Source organism: Ambystoma mexicanum, unplaced genomic scaffold (genome assembly GCF_040938575.1).
Source record: "Ambystoma mexicanum isolate Mex_15411 unplaced genomic scaffold, UKY_AmexF1_1 Mex_scaf64, whole genome shotgun sequence".
Lineage (NCBI taxonomy): Eukaryota > Metazoa > Chordata > Amphibia > Caudata > Ambystomatidae > Ambystoma > Ambystoma mexicanum.
Window position 1 is genome coordinate 949,706 of NW_027182482.1, and position 22,673 is coordinate 972,378.

At 48.1% G+C, this 22,673-nt stretch overlaps 1 protein-coding gene across 1 annotated transcript in view; it reads left to right on the forward strand.

The window, feature by feature from the left end:
• Positions 1-22,673, forward strand: part of LOC138562543 (uncharacterized) — a 1,073,810-nt gene that overhangs the window by 801,655 nt on the left and 249,482 nt on the right. Inside the window, exon 3 of the mRNA XM_069642783.1 lies at positions 17,883-18,239. Coding sequence (XP_069498884.1) covers positions 17,883-18,239 — 357 coding nt within the window. The remainder of the gene's footprint in view (positions 1-17,882; positions 18,240-22,673) is intronic.

The window sequence follows — 22,673 nt, forward strand, 5'->3', positions numbered from 1 at the left end:
AACATTTCTTTCAGGACAGACGCGGGTCTCAGGGGTCGAGAGGCGACCGGATGGTTTGCTGGCAGATAGAAGGTCAAGGAACTCTTTTCTGGAGATGGGTTTGAAGGAGTTGAAGGTAGGGGAATTGGACATCAGGGCAATGGGATCAGGGGGTTTCGTTGGTGGGAGGGGGGAGAGGAAGGACAGTTTGCTGTTAAGGGATGTCATCCTGTCAAGAGCAGTGGTGTAGAAGTGTAGGGAGAGGGAGTCGCAGAGTAATTGAGATGGGGTGGATTGGGTAGAAGTGCAAGTGGGTTTGACAGAGTCGTGGCCTACCCACGCGAGTAACTATCACAGCAACGTTCTATGCCGATATACCCTGCTGCTTTCCACTTCGCCACAGTTGCGCCTAACGCTACCCTACTTCTTCAATCAAGCTCCTTCTCTTCAGGCTCCGACCTGCTGACAAGGGAAAGCCTGCACTTGTGCACTACTAATAGATATCTGCAATAAAGCCTGACTGCCAGACTGAGTCTACCGGATCATCTACCCAGTCAGAACCTTATGATTGCTTGTTAAACATTACCATGTCCGGACCCCCTTTCTCCACACCTGAAAGTACACTATAACTATCTCTAGTGCTTAGCTGACACCTCATAGCACCACCTAGAAACAACTCTGGCTCTCCCTGCTCCCATGGGAGAATAGCTCAGGGGTAACTTGCACGCTATGGAAGCAAGACGACACAGAGCAACACAGGTTCGATCCCCGGATCTGCGATTAGAAACCTCTGGGTATTAAGCGTGTTATAAATAACCTATCATATCACTGTGTTTTTGTTGTTAATATGCTTTTGTTGTCAAGGTACGCACCTGTACCTACTATAGATTTACTTTCAAATGCCACGTGCCATACCCTGCTATAGCCGCCTGCCTTAACACGAGCTAGCCCTTCTGGCCCGCATACTTACCAGGCTCTGCTTAATGTTTGTTTGTTTGTTTGTTTTATTATTTATAATGTGCAGATATGCCCAGGGGTATCAAGGTGCAGCATTTACAAGAATATGCAAAGCTTAGTTACAAATGTAGAATATACATGTGGCAATGGAAGTATATACAGAGCATAGTAAGGAGAACAAACAAAATATACAGTATAAGTGCAAGTCCGGGTGGGCGCACGAGGTTACACAGTGTGCGGGTAGCAGGAACTGATAGTCTTGGCATCTAGCTATCTTGGTGGTTCCTCGTTTTCAGCCATGAAACTGCCATAGATCGGAATTTCAAGTAGGGCATATCTGCTCTCAAGTTGGGAGGCAAAAAGTTCCACAATTTGGCTGCTTTTATCGGAAAACTGTTACCTCCTATGGTGGCAAGTTTGAAGTTTGGGACAGCGAGGCAGTCTTTGAATGCAGTTCTAATGGGTCTAGCGGAAGCTTGTCTGTGGAACCTGTTGATCAAATAGATCGGTGCGGCATTGTTGAGAGATTTGTGAGTTAGAGATGCCGTTTTTAGGAGGATTTTGTCTCGAGTGGAGGGCCAGTTATTCTGTTGGCTAAGTCCTGAAATGTGCTCTCTTCTAGGGATGCCTAGGGCTGCTCTCAGGGCGTTATTCTGGAGGGTTTGTAACTTGTTGGTGGTAGCCTTGGAGGTTCCCAGGTAAAGGGTGTTGCAATAGTCGAGGCGGGACAGTATGAGGGCTCTAGAGAGTGTGAGGCAGCTAGTGTCTGACAAAAATGGTTTGGCTGAGCAGATTAATTTGCACGTGTATGTAGTTAAGGATGCCAGGGAGCACAATTGTCTTTTGAAGGAAAGGTTAGAGTCCAAGTAGAGACCCAGTGTTTTGACCTCCTGACCGACTTTTATATTATTCCCATCTATCATAAAGGAGTTGTAGGCAGGGCTAAGTTTCTTTAAACTAGGCGTAGTACCCAGGATGATAAGCTCCGTTTTCCCATCTTTCAGGCATAGTCCGTGAGTGGCCATCCATGCCTGAATGATGGTGTACACCCTATTTAGCAAGGCCAAATCTTTTTCATAATCTCCAGAAAGCGGACGGAGGATCTGGGTATCATCTGCATAGTTAGTGTAGGTGATACCGAGATGATCCAAATCATCGAAAAGGGGCTTGGTAAATATGTTGTACAGTGTGGGGGAGACGCAGGAGCCCTGTGGGACACCACACATGATAGGAATGGGGTCTGATGCAGCAGTGGGGGAGAAGACTCTCATAGTTCTTCCGTTGAGGAATGAGGTGATCCATTTAATGGCGTCTTGCGAGAAGTGGGCTGCTGTATCGAGGTGTGAACATAGGACAGAATGGTCGACCAAACCGAAAGCTGCAGATATGTCAAGGAGGAGGAGCAAGGCAACTTGCCCTTTACCCCTGAGAGTATCGATCTGAGCTTTTAGGTCGATAAGTGCAGTTTCAGTCCTGTGTTGAGGACGGAACCCTGATTGTCTAGATCCTAAGAGGTGGTGTTCCTCCAGGTGCTTCTGTATTTGTACATAGGCGACCTTGTCAAGGATTTCTAGTAAGAAAGGAACAGTAGTTATAGGACGGTAATTTGCGGGTGTGGTTGGGTCCAGAGTAGGGTTTTTTAATAATGGAAGTATCCATGATTGTTTTAGGTTGGAAGGGATGGAGCCATTGTTGAAGGAAGCGTTGATCAGTTTGGTGATGAAGGGGGAGAGGTCACGAGCGGCATCTTTGGTAAGCTGTGCTGGGCACAGATCTCCCTGGCAGTTAGATGGTTTCAAAGACAGGATAATTTTTTCTACTTCAAGAGTATTGACTTTGGAGAACTTGAAGCGGATAGGATCTGTGGGCGTGTGCTTATCCTGAGTTTTGGAGGGGAGAGTGTCTTTTAGGGCAGCTTTTTTACTAGAGATTTTGTTTTGAAGGGTCACGATCTTGTTTGCCAAGGCATTTTGAATTTCAGAGCACCAGTTTTTATCTTTGGTGCAGGTATCAGGGGGGTGTGTGGGGGTTTATACTTCTTTAAGTATAGAGAAGAGTTCTTTCATATTAGATTTAGCTTGGGAAATGCGAGAGTCAAAGGAGGTTCGTTTGGCCAGGTAGATTTCTTTTTTATAGAGTGTGGTTAGTTTGGAGAGTTTGAGTTTGTTTGCAGCCGAGGGGGATTTTTTCCAGGTGGCCTCGCAATTTCTCTTTTGCTACCTTAGGTTTTTGAGGAATGGGGTGTACCATTTGTTGAGGTGCGTTTTCAATTTACTGGGTCTGAGTTTGAGTGGGGCAATAAGGTCTAGCGAGGAAGCCATAACCTTGTTATATTCTTCAACCAGGATCTCTGGATCCAGGTTATCGGGGAGTGTGTTAAGTGTAGGGAGTAGATTCGGGATGAGTCTTTCTGGAGTAATATTCTTTTTATTTCTAGTGAGAGTTGGAGGAGCCGTGGTGTTAGGCAGAGGTGGGGGTCTGTCCGTGGACAGCAGGAACGATAGCAGCTGGTGATCAGTCCAGACTAGTGGAGAGGTATTTGGGATTTTCGCTAAGCAGTTGTGGTAAGCCACCCAGTCAAGTATTCTACCTTTCGAGTGAGTGGGTGCCATACGTCTTTGCGCAAAGCCTAGTTCAGCAAGAGTGTTCGCTATGGTGCTGGCTGTTTGGTCTGCCGGGTCGTTAAAGCCCATGTTAAAGTCCCCCAGGGTGAGAACTTGAGAGGAGCTTTTGAGATTGCTAGATAGAATGACATTAAGGTCTTCCTCAAAGGTGCCAATAGGGCCTGGTGGGCGGTAGATCAAGTGGATATTAAGGGTCTGGGTATTAGTAAGTGGGGCTTTGACTGATAATGTTTTGCAGGCGAGGACATTGGAGGAGGAGGTTGCTAGTCTCATGGACAGACTGCATTTGTGTATGATGGCGACACCCCCTCCTCTGGAGTTAGGGCGATCTTGCCTCAGGATGGAATAGTTGCCTGGGACTGCTTGCATGAGCATAGGGCCTGCTGCAGGGTGTGGCCAAGTCTCAGTGAGAGTGAGGAAATCAAGATCTTCTTTGAGGATCAGATCTGCGATTTCTGTGGCATGAGCTACTAATGATCGGGCGTTGATCAAAGCTCCCTTGATTTTAGGGCTGCCTGTATTTTTAGTAGCAGTTGCATGACGTTTGTCTTGTGTAGATTCAAGAATGCCCTGACTGGGGAGGTTATGAGGGGGTCTCGTGGTGGGGTTGTAAGGTGGATTGGAAGTATTAGTAGAGGAACTGGAACGAGGAGGCTGTTCTTTGGACTTCTGTAGAGTGGGCAGTGAACGGGCGAGAGGCTCATAGATTTTGGCTAGTCTAGCTCTGAGTCCTAGGTTCCTATCTATGATAGTATGAGGGAGATTTGTGGGTAATAACTGAAGGTTATTTATGTCTAGGTGTGGTGCCTGGTTGGTGAGAGTAGTCGGAAAAGGCATGTTGGGTAAGTATGGGGCCATCTTAAGTTGAGTTACACTGTTTAGGATGAGGATGAAGACGCAGGCGAACTGACTGGTAGTAAATGGACGCATACTGAGTAGTGGTGAGGATGATGGTAGGCCAAGGATAGGCTTGGGAACGCTAATTGGGCCAGTATGCATTTGTGTTAAGGACCTTGGTCATAGGACACCAGCTAGATTCAATAAGGCAATGAGGCTAAAAGCATAGAGCACTGTCTGAAATCAAAGGATGGCAGTGAGGCTAAGATGCACAAAACACCAATGGTTTAATGGTAAACCCGCAGACGTCTCAACTCTGTCACATACATTCGACCACGCTTGCTGGGCTTTGTAAGTTTGGTTCTATTCACCTTTACCTGGGCTTGTGTAACTGTCTGCTGTGATTGTTTAATGACGCACCTTGTACCCATTACGTGTGTTACCTTGCGCCAGCCCTTTGGCTCACATACCTACTGCTCATTGTTCAAAGTATTGACACAGTTATTAATTACATATGTTTTATATTGCTGCACAGAAAGCTTGGCTTCCCACTTTGCCACAATATGCTGACATGTCTCACTATGCCATCCTACTAGATTGTACCTTTGCCCACACAGGTATGCCCACTTATGGTCGCACCCCCTCTCGTACCTGACCTAGTGCTGTTAACCTCACTGCACACCAACACCTAGGACTAGCCCCCCCGCCTACATATACACTAACTTAATGACACCAACTCTTGCAGCCTTCCTACATGTGACCCTGTGTGCTCCTACTACAAGGCAGCACCTGCCTCCACCATGCCTCACCTGAACCTCAGACCAGTGCTCACCTTCGCTTATTACCCTGGCACTAACATACTGACTGTGCCCCCTATACTCCCTGACTCCTCTACTATTCCACCGACACGCTTCTTACCTCCCATCATCACACATCACCCTAAACCACATCCACAGCAAGCCGACTCAGATGCTCACCCTAACGAGATTACTGAAACAAATCAATGTGCTAATGTCCAATCTATTCCGAGCCAGTCTATTCCTCACCCACCACACTGCAGAAACAACAGACGGACTCCCCGAACTGACAAGCACCCTAGTTTCTTCGCCTCTACCACCAATCCCTCGATCCCCTGGAGGAACACACACTTGAACTCCAGAATATCCTCACAATTGTTTGCTTCTTCCAATAGGCACCCTAGTGGATCCAAAGCCAGGAACTCCAAAACCAGCAGATCCAAAGCCTTAAATTCACCTATCACTATCCTCTCAACCTCTAGCAGCTCTACCACTAAAGTGAACTCTAGCAAACCACAAACCTCGCCTCAACCACAGAATACAGACTGTACTCACTCCTTAACACCAACCATTAAGCTGAAAGATTCCACCATCCAGGGTGCCCTTATCAAGGCCAGATCACTTCTAGCTCAAGCCCTAGATATCGCAGACCTGATCACATCCAATGATCTTGACTTCTTAGCCATCACCAAAACATGGCTGCATGCAGCAGCAGATGTCCCTGCAAGGCTCTCACGCTTGTTGTCCCCAAAAACTATTCAGTATACAGGACCGACAGACCCACTAGCAAAGGTGGTGGAGAAACAATCATCGCTAAGAACAATATTAACATCAGGGAAACACCTAATCTCACCTTCCACGCAGGCAAATTACTATTGGTCAAAATGACCATCTCCCCAACAACTACGTTGAACATTCATCTCATCTAAAGACCTCCTGGCCCTACCTCGTCATTTGATGACAACATAGCACAACTCCTCTCCACCAATACCAAGAACAGCACCCATACCCCACTGCTCAGAGATTTCAATTTGTGTTTTAATGACCCTAATGACAACCACGCCCTGGCCTCAGCCAATACCATCTCAGCACTAGGCTACTCTCAACGGATACACAACTACACCCAAACTAAAGGCTGCATCCTCGACTGGCTTGCGGACCTCAACTGTAACACCAACATAACTTCCAACTTCCACTGCCCTTTGTCTGACTATCATATAATCACTTTTAACATAGGGGGCGTGGCTTGAGCTCATGCCGTGAGGACGCTTTCAACCGTGGCTCCTGCCCTGACCCTGGCAAGACCCTGCGTTCTTTAAATAAAAGGCAAGACCGAGCGACTTGACCCACACCGGAGGCTCCGACAAGCTTTTCCTCAGCCCTAGGACTGCACAAATCCTAAAATCAGAGTGTGGGTGGGAGAAGAGACGACAGCAAACCCGAGACCCCCGGGCTTCAAGATGGCCGACGCGGCCTCGGCTCGGCAGTGAGGGGGAGGAGCGGCTGGAAGTTCGCCTCTGAGTGAGCCCGCCCGACACACCGAGAAGGCACGACAGAGCACATCGAGGGACACAGAGACCGACCCGCCAGCTGGAGTGACCTGGCACACACGGGAAGACGCCGTAGGGGATAAAAGGTATGTGGCACGCCCACACGTCTGAGGCCCACTGACAGAGCCACACTACGTGCAGAGGGGCCGGGTCCTGGTGATTCCTGGACATAATTTGTCATTGTCACCCATGCAACAACGAACGACCCAGAGACATTATTTGCTGAAGGTACTGAATGGGTCAAACATCGAAACAAGGCACTGGGGGCAGCGTACTGAGGCACACTGCATGCTGTACCACACAGATCCTGGGCCCTATAACCTCTATAAACCGTGAACGGCTGGTCCCTAGACGTAACACGTGAATCACCAGGAGCAATACTACACATGCAAGACCACTACATCCCACTCCACTCTCGACCATCAACGGGGCCATCACTGGGGCCATGCCATCCACAAAACAAAAAAAGGAAACAACGATCATGGTCTCCTTCAATGCCAAACAGAAAGGGTAACCACAGGACGGCACCAGAAACCCCAGAAGCACAAGCACAACCCGCAGAGAGCCCCGCTAACAGTGACAATCAGGTGTTCGAAGCAATTGCAGTCCTGCGTACTTTCATTGACACCAGAATTGGGGAGATCAAGTCGGACATGCAACTGATGAGACAAGATGTGAGAAACCTCACGGAAAGAGTCACCACGGCCGAAATGACCCTGAAGGAGACAGCTGGAACCACCAGCGACCTGGAGAGGTGACTGATGGAGCTTGAAAGGAAGAACGCAGCGCTGGAAGCCCGAGCAGAAGATGCCGAAGGGTGAGCCTGGCATAATAACATACAGGTTCTGGGGGTTCCGAAGGGAATGGAAGGGCCCAACCCAACAGACTTCATTGAAAACATGATACTCCAGGAGATTGGAGCGGAGAAATTGCTGCAGGGGTTCACGGTGGAACGTGCCCACAGATCACTACAAAAAAGGCCCCCTCCGGGTTCGCATCTGTGACCCATGATAGCTAGGATACTGAACTTCCGCGATAGGGAAATCATTCTGAGGTTCTCCAGAGAGGGATGAGAGATCCGCTGGGATAACGCCAAACTAGCCATATACCCAGACTACACCCCAGCGGTGCAGAGAGCCCGGAACTCCTTTGTGCCAGTTAAGCTGAAACTCAGGAAACTGAACCTCAAATATATGCTCATGTACCCGTCCCGCCTCGAGGTCCTTTACAAAGGGTGTGCCGTGTTTCTTGAAGCACCTGCAGCGGCCAACATGTGGCTGCAGCACAACAACCTGGATGATGGCCGTGAAGCTGTTACATGAGGAACGTTCAGACAGCCACGGGGGGGAGGAACTCATCAAGTGAAGCCTGCTCAGGTGCACAAGAACATTAAGATGACCGCCCCAGTATTTTATGAGGCAAGGGCAAGCGGGGGCCTCTGACTGGGCAACGGCGCACACCCCACGAACCATTCAGTGTCAGCCGGTTGCTGACACACCACAGGCATAGTTGCAGTCCTCAGTCAACTGGATGAGAAAGGTAGGGAGCACCCCGTTTGCTTCATCGGTAGGAAACTGAAGGAACCTGAAAGGTGGGCAACTATTGAGAGAGAATGTTTTGTCATTGTGTGGTCTTTGAAGAAGTTTAGACCATACTTGTATGGATCTACTTTCATTATTCAAGCCGACCACCAACCCTTGAGATGGTTGATGCAAATGAAAGGGGAAACCCCAAAACTGCTAACATGGTCAATCTGCCTCCAAGGGTTTGATTTTACCATTGAGCACAGGTCAGGATGTAACCATCAAAATGCTGATGGTCTCTCTAGGATGTTTATAACCGACTAGAGGTAAGAGACTCATCCAGGAGTGGATTAGATCCTCCCGTCCATTTGTCTTTGTGAGGGGGGGGGGGGCGAGTGTTAGGGAGAATTCTCATTCTATAGCTAATTTCCCTTACCTGGATTTGAAGGGTTTGTTTTTTTTCTCCTGCTAAGAGTTTGACTCTTTTTCCCACTCTTAGGCATTTTTTACTATGTGTGTCCTAGGCTATTTTTTGTGTTTAATGTCTATGAGGTTATCTCACCCTCATAGGAACCATCTTTTACACATGTGTTACACAGCACCCTCCTGGCAATAACACAGGGGTGTCGCAGCGAACCCTAAACATAGACTCCATACCCTGGGACTGACTACAGTCTCCCAGGGCATGTAAATCCCCATTGACTTTACTAGTCAAATGTTATGAATTAAACCACTACAACCCATTTTACTATGGAGGTACTGGGAAGGGTTAATAGTTTTTCCCTGGTGTTCATTTTTGAGAGGGTACCGTACAGTCCCTCTCTCAAAAGTTTCTGGCTGGTGGCAGTGGTTACTACCAAAAATATTCGACCGTAAATATTTCCCTATGGAATTTTCCCATTGTTTGAGGCTACCACATTTACTGACAGCCCTAACATACCGCCGGTTTATTCTTATATTAACTTCACTCCGGTAGGTTTTATTTGCCAGAACTTTGATATTAATTCTTTCTCGTGTCTTTCTCGAAACTCTTAACCCAGGTCGGGGATCCTTTGTTCGTCCTTTTGGTGGGCTTCTGCCAAGAAGCCCTCCTTTTGGCGCCACTGAGTCTGGGGTGGGTCCATTGTGTGGGAGGCGGGGTAGGACCCCTGGACAGGGTTGCCACAGCAACTCATGTCGCACTCTAACCTGATAGGCTGGAGGGTCTCCCGCCAAGGCGATCACTCCACTGTGTGAGTGACAGCTAGGCTGTATGAACGGGGATATTTTTGCATAAAAGCAGGGTCCTGAGGACTGGAAGAGCAAGACGGCACCACTGGAACTATGGAACCGAAGAGGAGAGAAGCCAAAGACATCTGCAACGACTGGACCACCGGTGAAGCCCTGCTTCAGCATCTCACCACTTTTCTCCACATGACGAGAGGAGATCTTCATCTGAAAGAGCCTTCTTCCCTTGAGCTGGTGGGGCCAACCAGTTTGCCAATCGCCTTCTCGGACCTGCCTTGGTCGAATCGCCAGTGCCCAGATAGCCAGCTTGGGGGCCGGAGGCTTGGAGGCCGGATAGCCAGGCATCCATCAACCCAGACTGCGATTTAAAGGAGCGTACCTTTTTATTCGTTGGACAGCACCGCGGCTGGTTTCCTCCCTGGGTAGTGCAGTAATTCGAACCTTCCTCCACGACGAGAGCCTCTCTTCCTCTGCTGGATCCCCAGAACTGCAGGAACAACCGCCACCGCAGGAGCCTCTTCTTCATTTTAAGGTACTTTGTTCCGCCAGGCCTCCCTTTTCGTGTGGTAGCACTAAAGGTGTTTTAAATCCTTTACCTACCTGTTGGGTTGGCCGCCCCTATCGTCTAACATTGTCTTTCACCTCCTGCATCCACCGTTCCTAATCGTTAACCAAAGACTTGACTGCAGCTACAAGAACATTTTGCTCCAAGGCTCTTTGTCCTGTACCACTGACTCTGGCATAGGCCTATTGTCTCTGGCTGAATTTGTTAGAACTGCCTTCTCTAGATTGCTTCTCAACTAGAACTGTGTTGATGCACCTAATTCTTCTAAGCCCCTTTCTTCCTTCCCACTTTTTAACTTGTGAAGTGCCATTTTGCTCGGTTTTCATTTAAGTATTCTCTATGCTAAACTACTGCCTTGCCTAAACTTGTTCACAAACTTCTGGGAAGTGTTGCTAGGGTGTGTAAGAAGATATTCCTGTATAACTTGTGCTTTCCCTCCCTTGTGAGAAACTGCTAGAGTGCCATTTGTGTTTGGTTTTCACTGTGCCATTTTGCTCAGTTTTCACTCTTGCTCAAACTTGTCTACAATTTAACTAGGGAGTTGTGTATACTTTTCTTGACTGATTTTAACTTGCTTTATTAATTGTGATTTAGGTGTTGAACTAGAAGTGTGAAAAATAAATATATATTCTTTTTAATACAAAGCTTTGGCCAGTGTTTCCTTGTACCATAGTACTGTAGCCCTATTGTGTAAAACCTGAATACTGCTCATCTCCCTCTTGAGATAAGTCTGACTGCTTAGCCACAGCTACCAACTAAATCTTTGTGGCACAGACTAATACCAAAGGGGATTTATTGCTCATACATGTCTTAATCTTATGTAGTGCTCCCTAAGGGAACTGCACAGGATTCTGCCTAAAAAGGTGTATTACCACTGACAAATGTCTTCTTCTGTTCACCACCTGTTTCAATTTCTATTTCCTGTTTCCCTGGTTCGTGTTTATTTTATTTTTTGGGGCATTGTAGTACCACTGACAATAAACAGATGTCCTCATAAAAAATGTCAATGTAATTTCTTATGAGGACATCTGTATGTTGTCAGTGGTACTGCACCTTTCCAATTAAATAAACGTCGCTCTGTATATTACTCTGTTGGTTATGTTATGTTATTCAGCATTTATATAGTGCTCTATATATCATTGGTATGACCTCAAAGTGCTGGTAGGTTGAACGCCGTTGGTCACCGTAGTCCAGGTCAGTTGAAAGAGTAAGGTGGCATAGGGTGCATGGGTGCACCAGTTATGTGTGCAGCTGATGTGATTGCCTGATGGTAGCTGCCTTCTGGCATTAGGTGTGGTGGTTTTGTTATCAGTTGAATGTGTGCAGTCTGGTGGGTGGACATTTAGAGTGGGTTCTGGCTGCGTTTGGCCTGTAGGACACTTATGTGAGCAGCTAGGCCGGTTTGTCATGGGATATAGCTGCATTTTATTAGAATTATGAGGTGTCCGTGAGGAAGTGTTCGTATGTGCACTCAAATTGTGTGATGGTGTAGAGCAGAGAGTAAGAATAGTGAAATGCATAGGGGAGTGTTTGTATGGAGTTATTTTTTTTTTAAATTTATTTGCATTTTTAGAGGCACAGCTGCCCACAGGCATCGTGGCGCTGTTACAAGAAGGTTTACTTAACACAGGCGAATAACATGAAAGGCAGTGGACATGGTTACAGACATGGTTGAAGGTACGATGTTACATGGGACAGTGCAGTTTGGTATAGCAGTATACAGAAATTATTTGCATTGTAGTAGAGTTCACTTAAACAACGTGGTTTTCAGAGCTTTTCTAAAGGCACTGAGGGATGTTTCCGCTCTCAATTTGGGTGGTAGGGAGTTCCATGCTTTTGGTGCTAGGACTTCGAAGCTCGAGCCGCCAGCTTTAACTCTGTTGAAATTAGGGACTAAGAGTTGGTTCGCGTACAGGTCCCTTTTGGGCCTGGTTCTTTGGACTGATTGTATCCGATCAGTGAGGTAGCTAGGGGCAGAATGGGATATGCATCTGTGGGTAATGGTTAGGGTCTTGAACTGGATGCGCTCTTTGACTGGGAGCCAGTGGGCATTTTGTCTTGCTAGGGAGATATGTTCCCTCTTCGGAATATTGAGGGCAGCTCTCAAGCCGTTGTTCTGTGTGATTTGGAGTCTATTAATGTTTTTAGCAGAGGTGCCTAATAGGAGGACGTTGCAATAGTCCAATTTGGCATCTATGGTGGCCCTGGCTATGTTGAGGCAGTTTGTAGTGGATAGGTGAGGTTTTACTGCATTAATTATTTTGGTTGTTAAGGCTGCTGAGGATGAGATGTAGCTGGCATGTCTATCCATGGAGAGGGTGGAATCTAGATAGACTCCCAGAGTTTTTACAGCAGAAGAGACCAGGATGACCAGGTTCTCAATTAGGAAGGTGCTATATTTGCCGTCAAGTTTGCTAAGGGATGTTTTGGGGCCCACCAGTAGGATCTCTGTCTTGTCTCCAATGAGACAGAGGCCATTGGCCGCCATCCAGGCCTGGATGATGGCATATGTGTGTTGTAGGGCTTTTAGATCTTGTTTGTAATCGCCAGTTAGAGGGAGAAGAATTTGAGTGTCGTCGGCATAATTGGTGAACGTTATGCCGAATTCTTCTAAGTCATTGAATAGAGGGAGTTTAAATAGGTTATATAGTGTGGGGGAGGTGCAGGAGCCTTCTGGTACTCCGCAGTTGATGGGGGAGGGGGTGGCTGATGCTTGGTCTGAGTAGACTCGCATAGCTCTGCCTTCCAGGAAGGATGAGATCCATGTTGTGGCTTCGGTAGAGAAGTGAGCTATATTGGTGTGGTGTGTCTTTAGAGTTTTGTGGTCGACTAGGTCAAACGCAGCCGACAGGTCAAGGAGTAAGAGGATGGCACATTTGCCTTTATCCATATTTTTTAGGAGTTGGTTTTTCAGGTCGAGTAGCGCAGACTCTGTGCCGTGGCGTGGGCGAAAACCGGACTGTCTCTTGCTTAGGATGCTTTGGGATTCGAGGTAGGCTTGTATCTGTAGATAGGCAGCCTTATCCAGGATTTTCAGCAGAAATGGCACTGTTCTGATGGGCCTGTAGTTGTTAGGGGAGTCTGGATCTAGTGTGGGCTTTTTCACCAGTGGGCGAACCCAAGCTTCTTTAAGTGAGGAGGGAACTGAGCCAGTGGCAAATGATGCATTGATGAAGGTTGCGATGAACGGCGCTAGGGACTCAGCGCAGTCTTTGATTATGTTTGCTGGACAGATGTCTCCTTTGCAGAGTGATGGTTTTATTTGTTTCATAATGTTTAAGACCTCAGGTGCGGTTACCTTTCTAAAGGTGAATGGCGGTGGAAGGTTGCTATTATGTTGTGTAGGAGGTTTAGAGTTCGGGGTGGCTAGCGTTTTGTGAGGGGGCTTGGGTGGATTGTCAAGGTTGGCTTTGATTTTCTTTTGGAGTAAATCTAGTTTGTCAAGCATGGCTTTCTGGATGTCATTACACCATTTCTCGTCTTTGACTGTTTGATGTTTGGATGTGGGAGGTACGACCAGCTCGTTGAAGATGGCGAATAGCTCTTTTGAGTGCGATTGGGAATTGTCGATTCTAGTATTGTATGTGGCTGCTTTTGCTTTGGCTATGGCATTTTGAAAGCACTAGTATGGGAAATGTTTCACCCTTCCGACGACAAGCTTCCATGAACGAACTGCACACCATGATGAGCACTACCCCCACGCCTGGGTGGCAAAGTGCCCACCCCCACCATGCGTGAACTGGAGGGGTTGCCCACAAGAAGGGCAAGAACGGCACCCCGGATGAGGCAACATCCCCTTGCTCTCATGTTTCACATGCCAAGACTGTAACGAGAATCGCTTGTTTTGTTTGTTTGTTTGTTTTTTGTTTGTTTGATGGTTATTATTTAAAATTGGTACTGCTGCATAATGGACCTCTTGTAACGTGAATGTCTTTTACCAATATGCCAATAAAACATTTAAAAATCAATAATCACTTTTAACATAGCTAAGAACTCAGGAGTTGATTCCACTCCATCGCAGGCTCCCGCTGCACCATTCAGAAACTCACGTACTATTACAGTAAACGATATCCTCCCTCTGCTTCACCCATCACAGCAATCTATAACCTGCAAACTGAAGACTCTTCAGACTTGGTGGGCCTTTACAATCAAACTCTCCAAACAGCTATTGACAAAGTAGTGCCTCTTGCTCTACGTAAAGCTAAACCACTAGCCCACCTCAACACTTGGTACACACCTAACCTGAAAGCCCTGCGAAATATGAAAAGAGCAGCGGAATCCAAGCGGAAAGAATTCCCGACGTTACGTGACAAAAGAGCTTTTCCAAAGCCTAGAAAAACTACAATCAGGCAATCCTTCACACTAAAAGTGCCACGTACAACGAGAGAATCGCAAACGCTAAACCAGAGTCCAAGGAACTCTTCGCCATCCTGAGAGAACTTGAGTCCTCAGTCACACCACGAGAAATCTGCATCAAAGACGAGAGCTGGTGCTCCGGTTTGTTTGTTTTTGTTTGTTTGTTTGTTTAATTCACTTATAATGCGCACCAATCCGAAGGTAGCCGGGCGCAGCAGTACAGGATATGCAAGGTTTAAGTTACAGGTTGCAGATTACATGCAGAGAAAATTATATACAGGGCATAGACAGTCAGTTACGGATTACATACAGGTAAAATATATACAAATTATACAAATTACACAGGGGACAACATATGTACAGGCTCTAGTAGGGCGTATGTCCCGAGCAGAGGGGAAGATGAAAATGTATACATGGGCATCAAATAGTCGGGTCTATAACGTATATCTCCACTGGGTGGTATTCAAAAAAGCCCTAATTGACAAAATGGTCCTTCTCCAAACTAAAATAGAAACCAATAACATCAGCCTCAAACGATACCTAGCCCCATCTCTTGCAAATTAGATGTGCTATTTGAATTCTCACCCATCTCTAACATTGAAACTGAAAAAATCATTGCCAGCCTCAAACCCTCAAGATGTCAGGGTGACATCTGTCCAGCCTCACTGATTAAAGACTGTGCATCTGAACTGCCCGACTACATCACTAGATTAATCAACACATCCGAAAGTGGCTCTGTCCCATCGAATCTCAAAGATGCTTGGGTCCTTCTTCTTTTAAAAAAAACCTACACTAGACTCCAATACACTGACCAACTACTGACTCATAACCACAGTACCATTTCTCTTAAATATTGAGGATAGAGCAGCTTATCTGCAGATTCAAAACCATCTGGAAACTAATAATCTCCTCGACACTCCACAATCTGGCTTTAGCCCAAGACACGGGACGGGAACAGCACTACTTGACCTTAAAATACAAATGGATGAGCTGAAAAATAATGGGAACCTAGCTCTCCTCCTCTTGTTAGACCTCTCTGCAGTGTTCATCAGCCCACTTCTCACCCAAAGCTATCCAATGGATACAATCCTTCCTAACGAATAGCACTATGAGAGTTTTCTCACTGCTCTCTGCGGCTGTACCTGTACCGGTCACGTATGGAGTACTTCAAGGTTTGTGTGTCTTCCCGACTCTATACAACATATTCACAAAGCAATTATCTGACCGAATTGACAAACTGGGTGTCACCTACACTAATTATGCAGATGACACCCAAATCCTCTTACTCATCACCGCCTCCCACGACATTGGCTCTGAATCCCTGAACAAAATCTATCAAACCATCCAGGCCTAGATGGCCATACATGAGTTGTGCCTCAACGATGATAAGACGGAACTTGTCCTCATAGGATCCCAACACCGTCTCAATAAACTATCTAACTCCTTCGAATCATTTAATATAGATGGCAACACTATCAAGCTGTCAAAAGAAGTGAAAACCCTCGGTTTTTACTTGGACTCCACCTTAACCTTAACTCGACAAGTTAACGCCACTGCATCAGCCGCAGCTTACACATCTAAGCTCATTAATGCCTGTAGACCATTCTTATCACCTGACAGCTGTGGTACTCTAGCTAGAGCCCTCATATTGACTAGACTAGACTATTGCAATGCTATGTATGCGAGCACCAAGCTCCAGAATATCAATAAACTATAGGTGATCCAAAACAACGCACTGAGAGCAGCACTGAATATACCTAAAAAGTCCCACATCTCAGCGACCAGAAGGAACACTCACTGGCTGCCCATCCATGAACGCATCCAACTTAAAACACTCACCACTGTTGCTGGCCTACCTTTCATGTATTGTTTTTTTTTTTTATTCTGCCTTCTGTTGCCATGTATTTTTTATTCCTCCCCCACATTGCTTCCCTCACACCCCAGCGCTGCCCTTCATTCTCCCATGTTGTACCTTTTTCCTCCCTGTGCTGTTATTCTTCACTCTGCCCCTCCATGCTAAATATAAAATGCAATAAACAACTACAAATGTCAAAACTATTGGCTTGTCAATGCTTGTGTTATTCCAGGTAATGTCTACTATGCACAATGCAAGAAGGGTCAGATGAAGATGTCAAACCATAGGTTAAGCCCCGTCCTGTCCTCACGCTCCACCACCTCTCCCCCATCACTCCAGCCATCCAACTCCCTGCTTCTTGGCTGTATAGTACAACTAGATCTCTTTCTGCACTTCCATCACCGGCCTCAAGGGGGAGTATTACAGGTAGATGTCAAGAAGCACTGATGTATGAATGAAGATGACAAATGATAGGTTAAGCCCCGTCTTGCCCTCACGCTCCCCCGCCTCCCCCATCATTCCAGCCATCCCACTCCCTGCTTCTTGGCCGCAGAGTACCCGTAGTTCCCTTTCTGCACTTCCAGCACTGGCCTCAAGGGGGGGCATTACAGGTATATGCCAAGTAGCACTGATGTATGAATGAGGATGGCAAGCCATAGGTTAAGCCCCTCACCACTTCACCCCACTGCTCCTGCCATCCCACTCCCTGCTTCTTGGCCGCAGAGTACCCGTAGTTCCCTTTCTGCACTTCCAGCACTGGCCTCAAGGGGGGGCATTACAGGTAGATGCTAGGTAGCACTGATGTATGAATGAGGATGGCAAAACATAGGTTAAGCTCCTCCTCCACCTCACTCCCACTGCTCTCGCTATGCCACTCCTTGCTTCTTGGCTGCAGAGTACCACTAGTTCCCTTTCTGCACTTCCACCACTGGCCTTAAGGGGGGGCATTACAGGTGGATGCCAATTAGCACTGATGTATGAATGAGGATGGCAAGTCATAGGTTAATCCCCTTCCCATCTCACTCCCACTGCTCCTGCCATCCCACTCCCTGCTTCTTGGCCGCAGAGTACCATTAGTTCCCTTTCTGCACTTCCACCATTGGCCTCAAGGGGGAGCATTACAGGTATATGCCAAGTAGCACTGATGTAGGAATGAGGATGCTATGGATGCTCGTGATTTTGGGGTATTGTTGTGCTAGAGTCGCTCTTGTTTGCTCTTCCCTCCTTGCCATACACCCTCCTGCCTCAGGGGGCGCTGTGCCACCCAAGGCATTAAGCTAATAATTGCATCTTTCAGACGCTGGCCCTCAGTGCCCAGAGGCATGGATGGAAGCCAGGGAGGGATGCTGTGGCTGCCCAGGCAATGGGGGTACCTCAGCCTCCCCGCGCCCTCATTATCCGCCATGCCCTTTGAGTGACATGTAAATAGTGACATGTGTGCACTTGTGTGTGCGGCTGCAGTCCTGGGGCTATTCATGATAACATTCTCTGTTCCGCCCTGAAGTCTTCCTCTGCTGCTGCTCAAGGACAGGCACATTTCAGGGATAGGGATTGTAATCACGTGACGTCTGATGTGTTTCTCCTTCTCTTTCCCTCTCTGTGTCTTCTGCAGGTCCCTCCTCTGCAGAAGAGGAGTGTAATGGAACCGCAGCTGTATATGCGGCCCCCGGGGGCTCGGCCCTGCTGCGGGTCACAGCCTCGGAGCGGGCCTTCTGCCTTGAAGGGTGTCACTTTATCTGGTGGAGGAGGAATGACACCAGGACTGTGGCTGCAGAGTGGAACCCGAGTGGCATCACTCCGTGCAGGTACACGCCCGCCTGCAGAGTCCTCCCCGGTGGGAGCCTGGAGCTGTCCCTCATCACCCGGGGGGAGGCGGGAGATTACACTCTGCGCATGTGGGCAAGAGACCCGGGGCTCATGCCTGCAGAGTGGGAAACGAGACTCAAGTGCTTCCTGCTGCAGCTGCAAGGTAAAGGGGGTTCAGCGGAGAGGGGCGAATCAGTGCGGGGGTGGGGATGTGAGGAGGGGGCGGGGCCAAGGGGCGTGGCCCCGGCCAGGATGCTGACAGATAGAACCCAATCCTAGCGATTTGCATAAAAGCAAAGAGCATTGTGGGTACATCATAATAGCCACAATTTTGATTCTTAAACATGTCTTATAGTGATTCAGTAAGAAGCCCTTTTAATGAATAATGGACTCTTCTGTTTTGATTGGTCACCATATTCACCCTAACAAAGAGATGTCTGTAAATTGCAGGACCTATATATGTGAGTGTGCCTTAATTTTGCCTGCAGTGTGGTGCAATGTAAGGAGCAGACTTCTTTCAGAAGACTAGAGCCTCTGTGCCTCCTGAGAGCAGTCTGCAGGTGGAGGCAGCAGGGCCTGGTCCACTCTATCTTATTCCGGCACATTCCCTGCACTGGGGAAAATGATGGATTTGATAAAAACTTTCAGCCAGAAACATTTGTGAGACTTGTTAGTATTTACAAAGTCTTTTACTGCCCATTAGGGGGGCACTTCTAATTATGCCAATTTAATGCAGCAGGGCAAGACCTCATTCTTCCCAACTAATGCAGGAGGGCAAGATCCTGTTATTCCATTTAAAGCTGGAGGGCAATATCACGCCATTCCCAGTTAAGGCAGGAGGGCATGATCTCATTATTCCCAGTCCATGCAGCACGGCACAATGCCATTATTCCCAGTTAATTCAGGGGGGCAAGAGCATGTTATTCGCAGTAAATGCAAGAGGGTAAGATTCCATTATTTATAGTTAATGCATCAGGGTCAGAGTTCAGTGGCAGTTTTCCCAATGGGGTGTTAATTTATAGGTAAAGAAAGACTTGTACCAAAACCTGTGTGATTAAAATACTCCAACAGGCTAATGAACCACCGCACAGCTTTGCAAGAGAAAACAAGGTTTTATTACATGCAAAAAGGTCTCAGATGGTCCCGTAGAACCGAACTACGCCCCCCGAACATGCTAATGCCCCCCTTTATTCCCTAGACTGATTGCCAACACCTCATCTAAACCCATTCCCCTTTCCACGCGGCCCACTAAATCATCACTATTGACTCCTGGCATATGATTGGTCGACAGATACACTAATACATTTTGACCCTCACGTGATGTGCACCCCTCCGACCCAGACACATTCAAAACAAACTGGTGAGGCCAACTCTGCTTTGATAAGACAATGGGCCTTCTCATTATACCAGACACTGCGGCGCACACAAGCTGTCCTTCCGACCTTGTACTGAAGTTACTTGCATCACCTCTTCTCTTTCTTGTCCGACTCACAGAACGTTCCAGGCACGGCTCCCCCCTTTTTTCCTTAGAGCCCCAGATGTCCAGTAATAATGTGGCCAGGGCAGCGCTCTTGAGCCTGAATTTCAGGGATTTATTTGCTTTGGCTATGCGTCCAATTGTAGTTCAAATGGGGTGAACGCTTCTTAGGTTAAGGCAGTAGTGCTCTAAATCCGAGCCTGGCTTATTGGCATCACAAAACCTTGTGCCCTATTCTCATGAATTTGTCCATCGAAGGGCGCATTCCTATTGGCCCTTCCCATAGCTAACATTCTGTTTCCACCTCTTTTAGGCTCTGCAGCTGGATACAATTAGTGTGTATCTGTGCACCGGAATTGAGTCTGACCTCGGCTTCTTTCATGAGGGATTGAAAAGGATGTGCCTTCAGACTAAGCTAAATAGATCTGCTGCTCCACATCAAGGCCTTTATTTCACACATTGGCCCTCATTACGAGGTTGACGGTAACCTCGTAACACTGTTACCAGTGCCTGACACCCTGGTGCGGCAGTAAGGTTATTTCCCATTCCAAATGAGTTCCATAGGAACGGGAAACCTGAAGCACCGTCACCAATTGTAACGGTGCCAGTGCTTCAGTAAAAAGCCTGCCGGGAGGGGCCAAAACTACTGGCAGGCCTGACCTAGTTCAAGCCCCTACAAGCATACTTATAGTTTGCGGTCGGGAAAGGGTGCCGGTACGTTGCTACCAGCTCCTTTATTTTCAGACCGCCAAACTCGTCATGAGGCCCTTTGTGTACTAGACCTTCAAATCCAATATTGCAGCACTCCTGCGATGTCGAAACGCTGACCTCACTCTTACCACAATACCTTTCTAACTCCATCTCCCACTTACTCCAGCTCTCTTTCATACCTCACTAAAGAACATAACTTCATATGCTACAGCTAAACACAGGGTCTATAACGGTGCCCTATCTACGACTTGTGCAAATGTAACATCAATAAATGTGTTGCTCCTCCTGTGTCGCTCTGTGTGGGTATCTACTGGGTGTCAAAACCTAACTACAACCTTCTGCGGCGCAAAACTCAACCTTTACACATTGTTCTTTGTGCTAATGGGTTTTTCTCAGCCTGAACCTTTTTACCTGTCTGGGGCGCTGTAAGTGCATCCCAACACATATCCTTCCTTCCTGCTATTTTTCTTAAAATATGATTTGAGCGCTTCCCATCAATGTTTGATGCGCTCCCCCTTCAGTGCCCATAATTTAAACATAACAACGTATCTGTCTCAGGTAAACATTAAAATATTACACTGGCCCTCATTACGACCCTTGCGGAAAGCGACTGACCGGACCGCCACAGCGTAAATAGCGTTTCCGCCATTGCACGAAGGAGCAAAGTGCGGCCCATTCCGACCCATCGAGCACGAGCACCACGGCATGGCGGAAGATCAAAGTCCGCGATGGCGGAAATGACCCCAAAACGGCCCACACCGCCGCCGTACGGCGCCCCAGGTGCAATACCGCCACCCCTCTTAGCGGTCACCGCAGTGTGCGCCTACCGGAAAGTACGGTGGCCGGAAATATACGGAAACGGAAGTTAAAACACGGGGCCGGAACGGGAAACATCCCGGCGTACACCTATAAATACACTAAAACCACACAACCACTAAAAACACTACCCTGAGACACACCCCACCCCGTCAACCACCCTAGCGAAACCAAGAAAAATGGGAAAAGTAGCGAAGAAAGCGTGCGACCGCAAGCGGCAGGTCCACTTCTCCCGTGAGGAACTCACCGTGCTAACAGAGACCCTCCAGGAGAATGCTGCCGTCGTCTTCTCCACGCAAATGACCAGGACGGCACTTGCAAACAAGAAGGCCATATGGGCTCTGGTGGCACAGCGGGTAAGTGCGGTGGGGACCGCACCCCGCACCCCGCAGCAATGCCGCAAGCGATGGGACGACCTGCGGATACGCGTCCGCAGCATACTCTCTGCCAACCGCAACATTGCCACAGCCACCGGGGGAGGGCCTGAATCACCCATCAAGTTGACCCCCTGGGAAGAAATCTGTGCCTCCACCATCGGAATGGAGAGCATAGAGGGAGTCGGAGGGATGGAGAAAGGAGTGCAGACATCCGAAGATTCAGGTAGGTGGGCCAGATATAACAATCCACACAGTCCATCCATGTGAAGTACCATGCGTCCACATAGTGCAACAGAAACACATGTCCAGGAGAACGTCCACACACATCGGCCTGATAGCGCACGTTAAAAACCACAATAAATAAATAAATAATTAAAAACCCCTAAAACACGCACTACACGTGCAGCAGGCACCCCCTAACTGCAGGCTGCCAAACAACTGCACCCTCACTCCACACACAAATCAAAGCACCTCCAAGGGCCCGACCCAAATCACCCTCAGGTACCACCCCAATGCATGTGATACAATGCCATTCCAATTCCCACAGATCCATCAATAACCCTCGCCCTCCTTTACTCCACCACAGGGTCCGATCCAAACGACGAGCTACAGGACACCCCTACCAGCACACCTGCAAAGAGGGCCAAGACCAACGGCCAGAGACCCTCCACCTCAGCTGCACGCATCAAGACACGGCAGCAGCACAAATCAGGTGGCAGCACAGAGGAGGGAACATCAACAGGCACCCCAGCAGCCAGCATGCCCACAACACCACCACCACAGGTCCCCCCAATGGATGCCACAGAAGGCACTGCCTCTGGTGGCAGCAGCACCATAGGTGACACCCCATTGATGGCAGCATGCTCGGACACAGAAAACGGGGATGCCGAAGTCAGATCCATCCATGACCTGTCCCAATCCCCCTGTCTGTCCCATCCCGTACAACATGAGGATACCACGCAGGGGCACCCACAAGGCGACGACTGGCCATCCCCCCCAAGCCCTGTGGCAAGGCAACATGAGGACAACAGCCCCTCTGCGACACCCCCGCAAATGTCCATGGCCCAGCAGAGGCAACAGTCCCTCGACCAGTTGATCGAACAACAGCAGCAACTGGCCACACTCCTCAAGGACCATGCCGATGAATGTGGGGGCACCAAGGCAGACATAGAAACATCAACTGAGACACTTAGGGCAGAAATGGAGAGAGGCACAG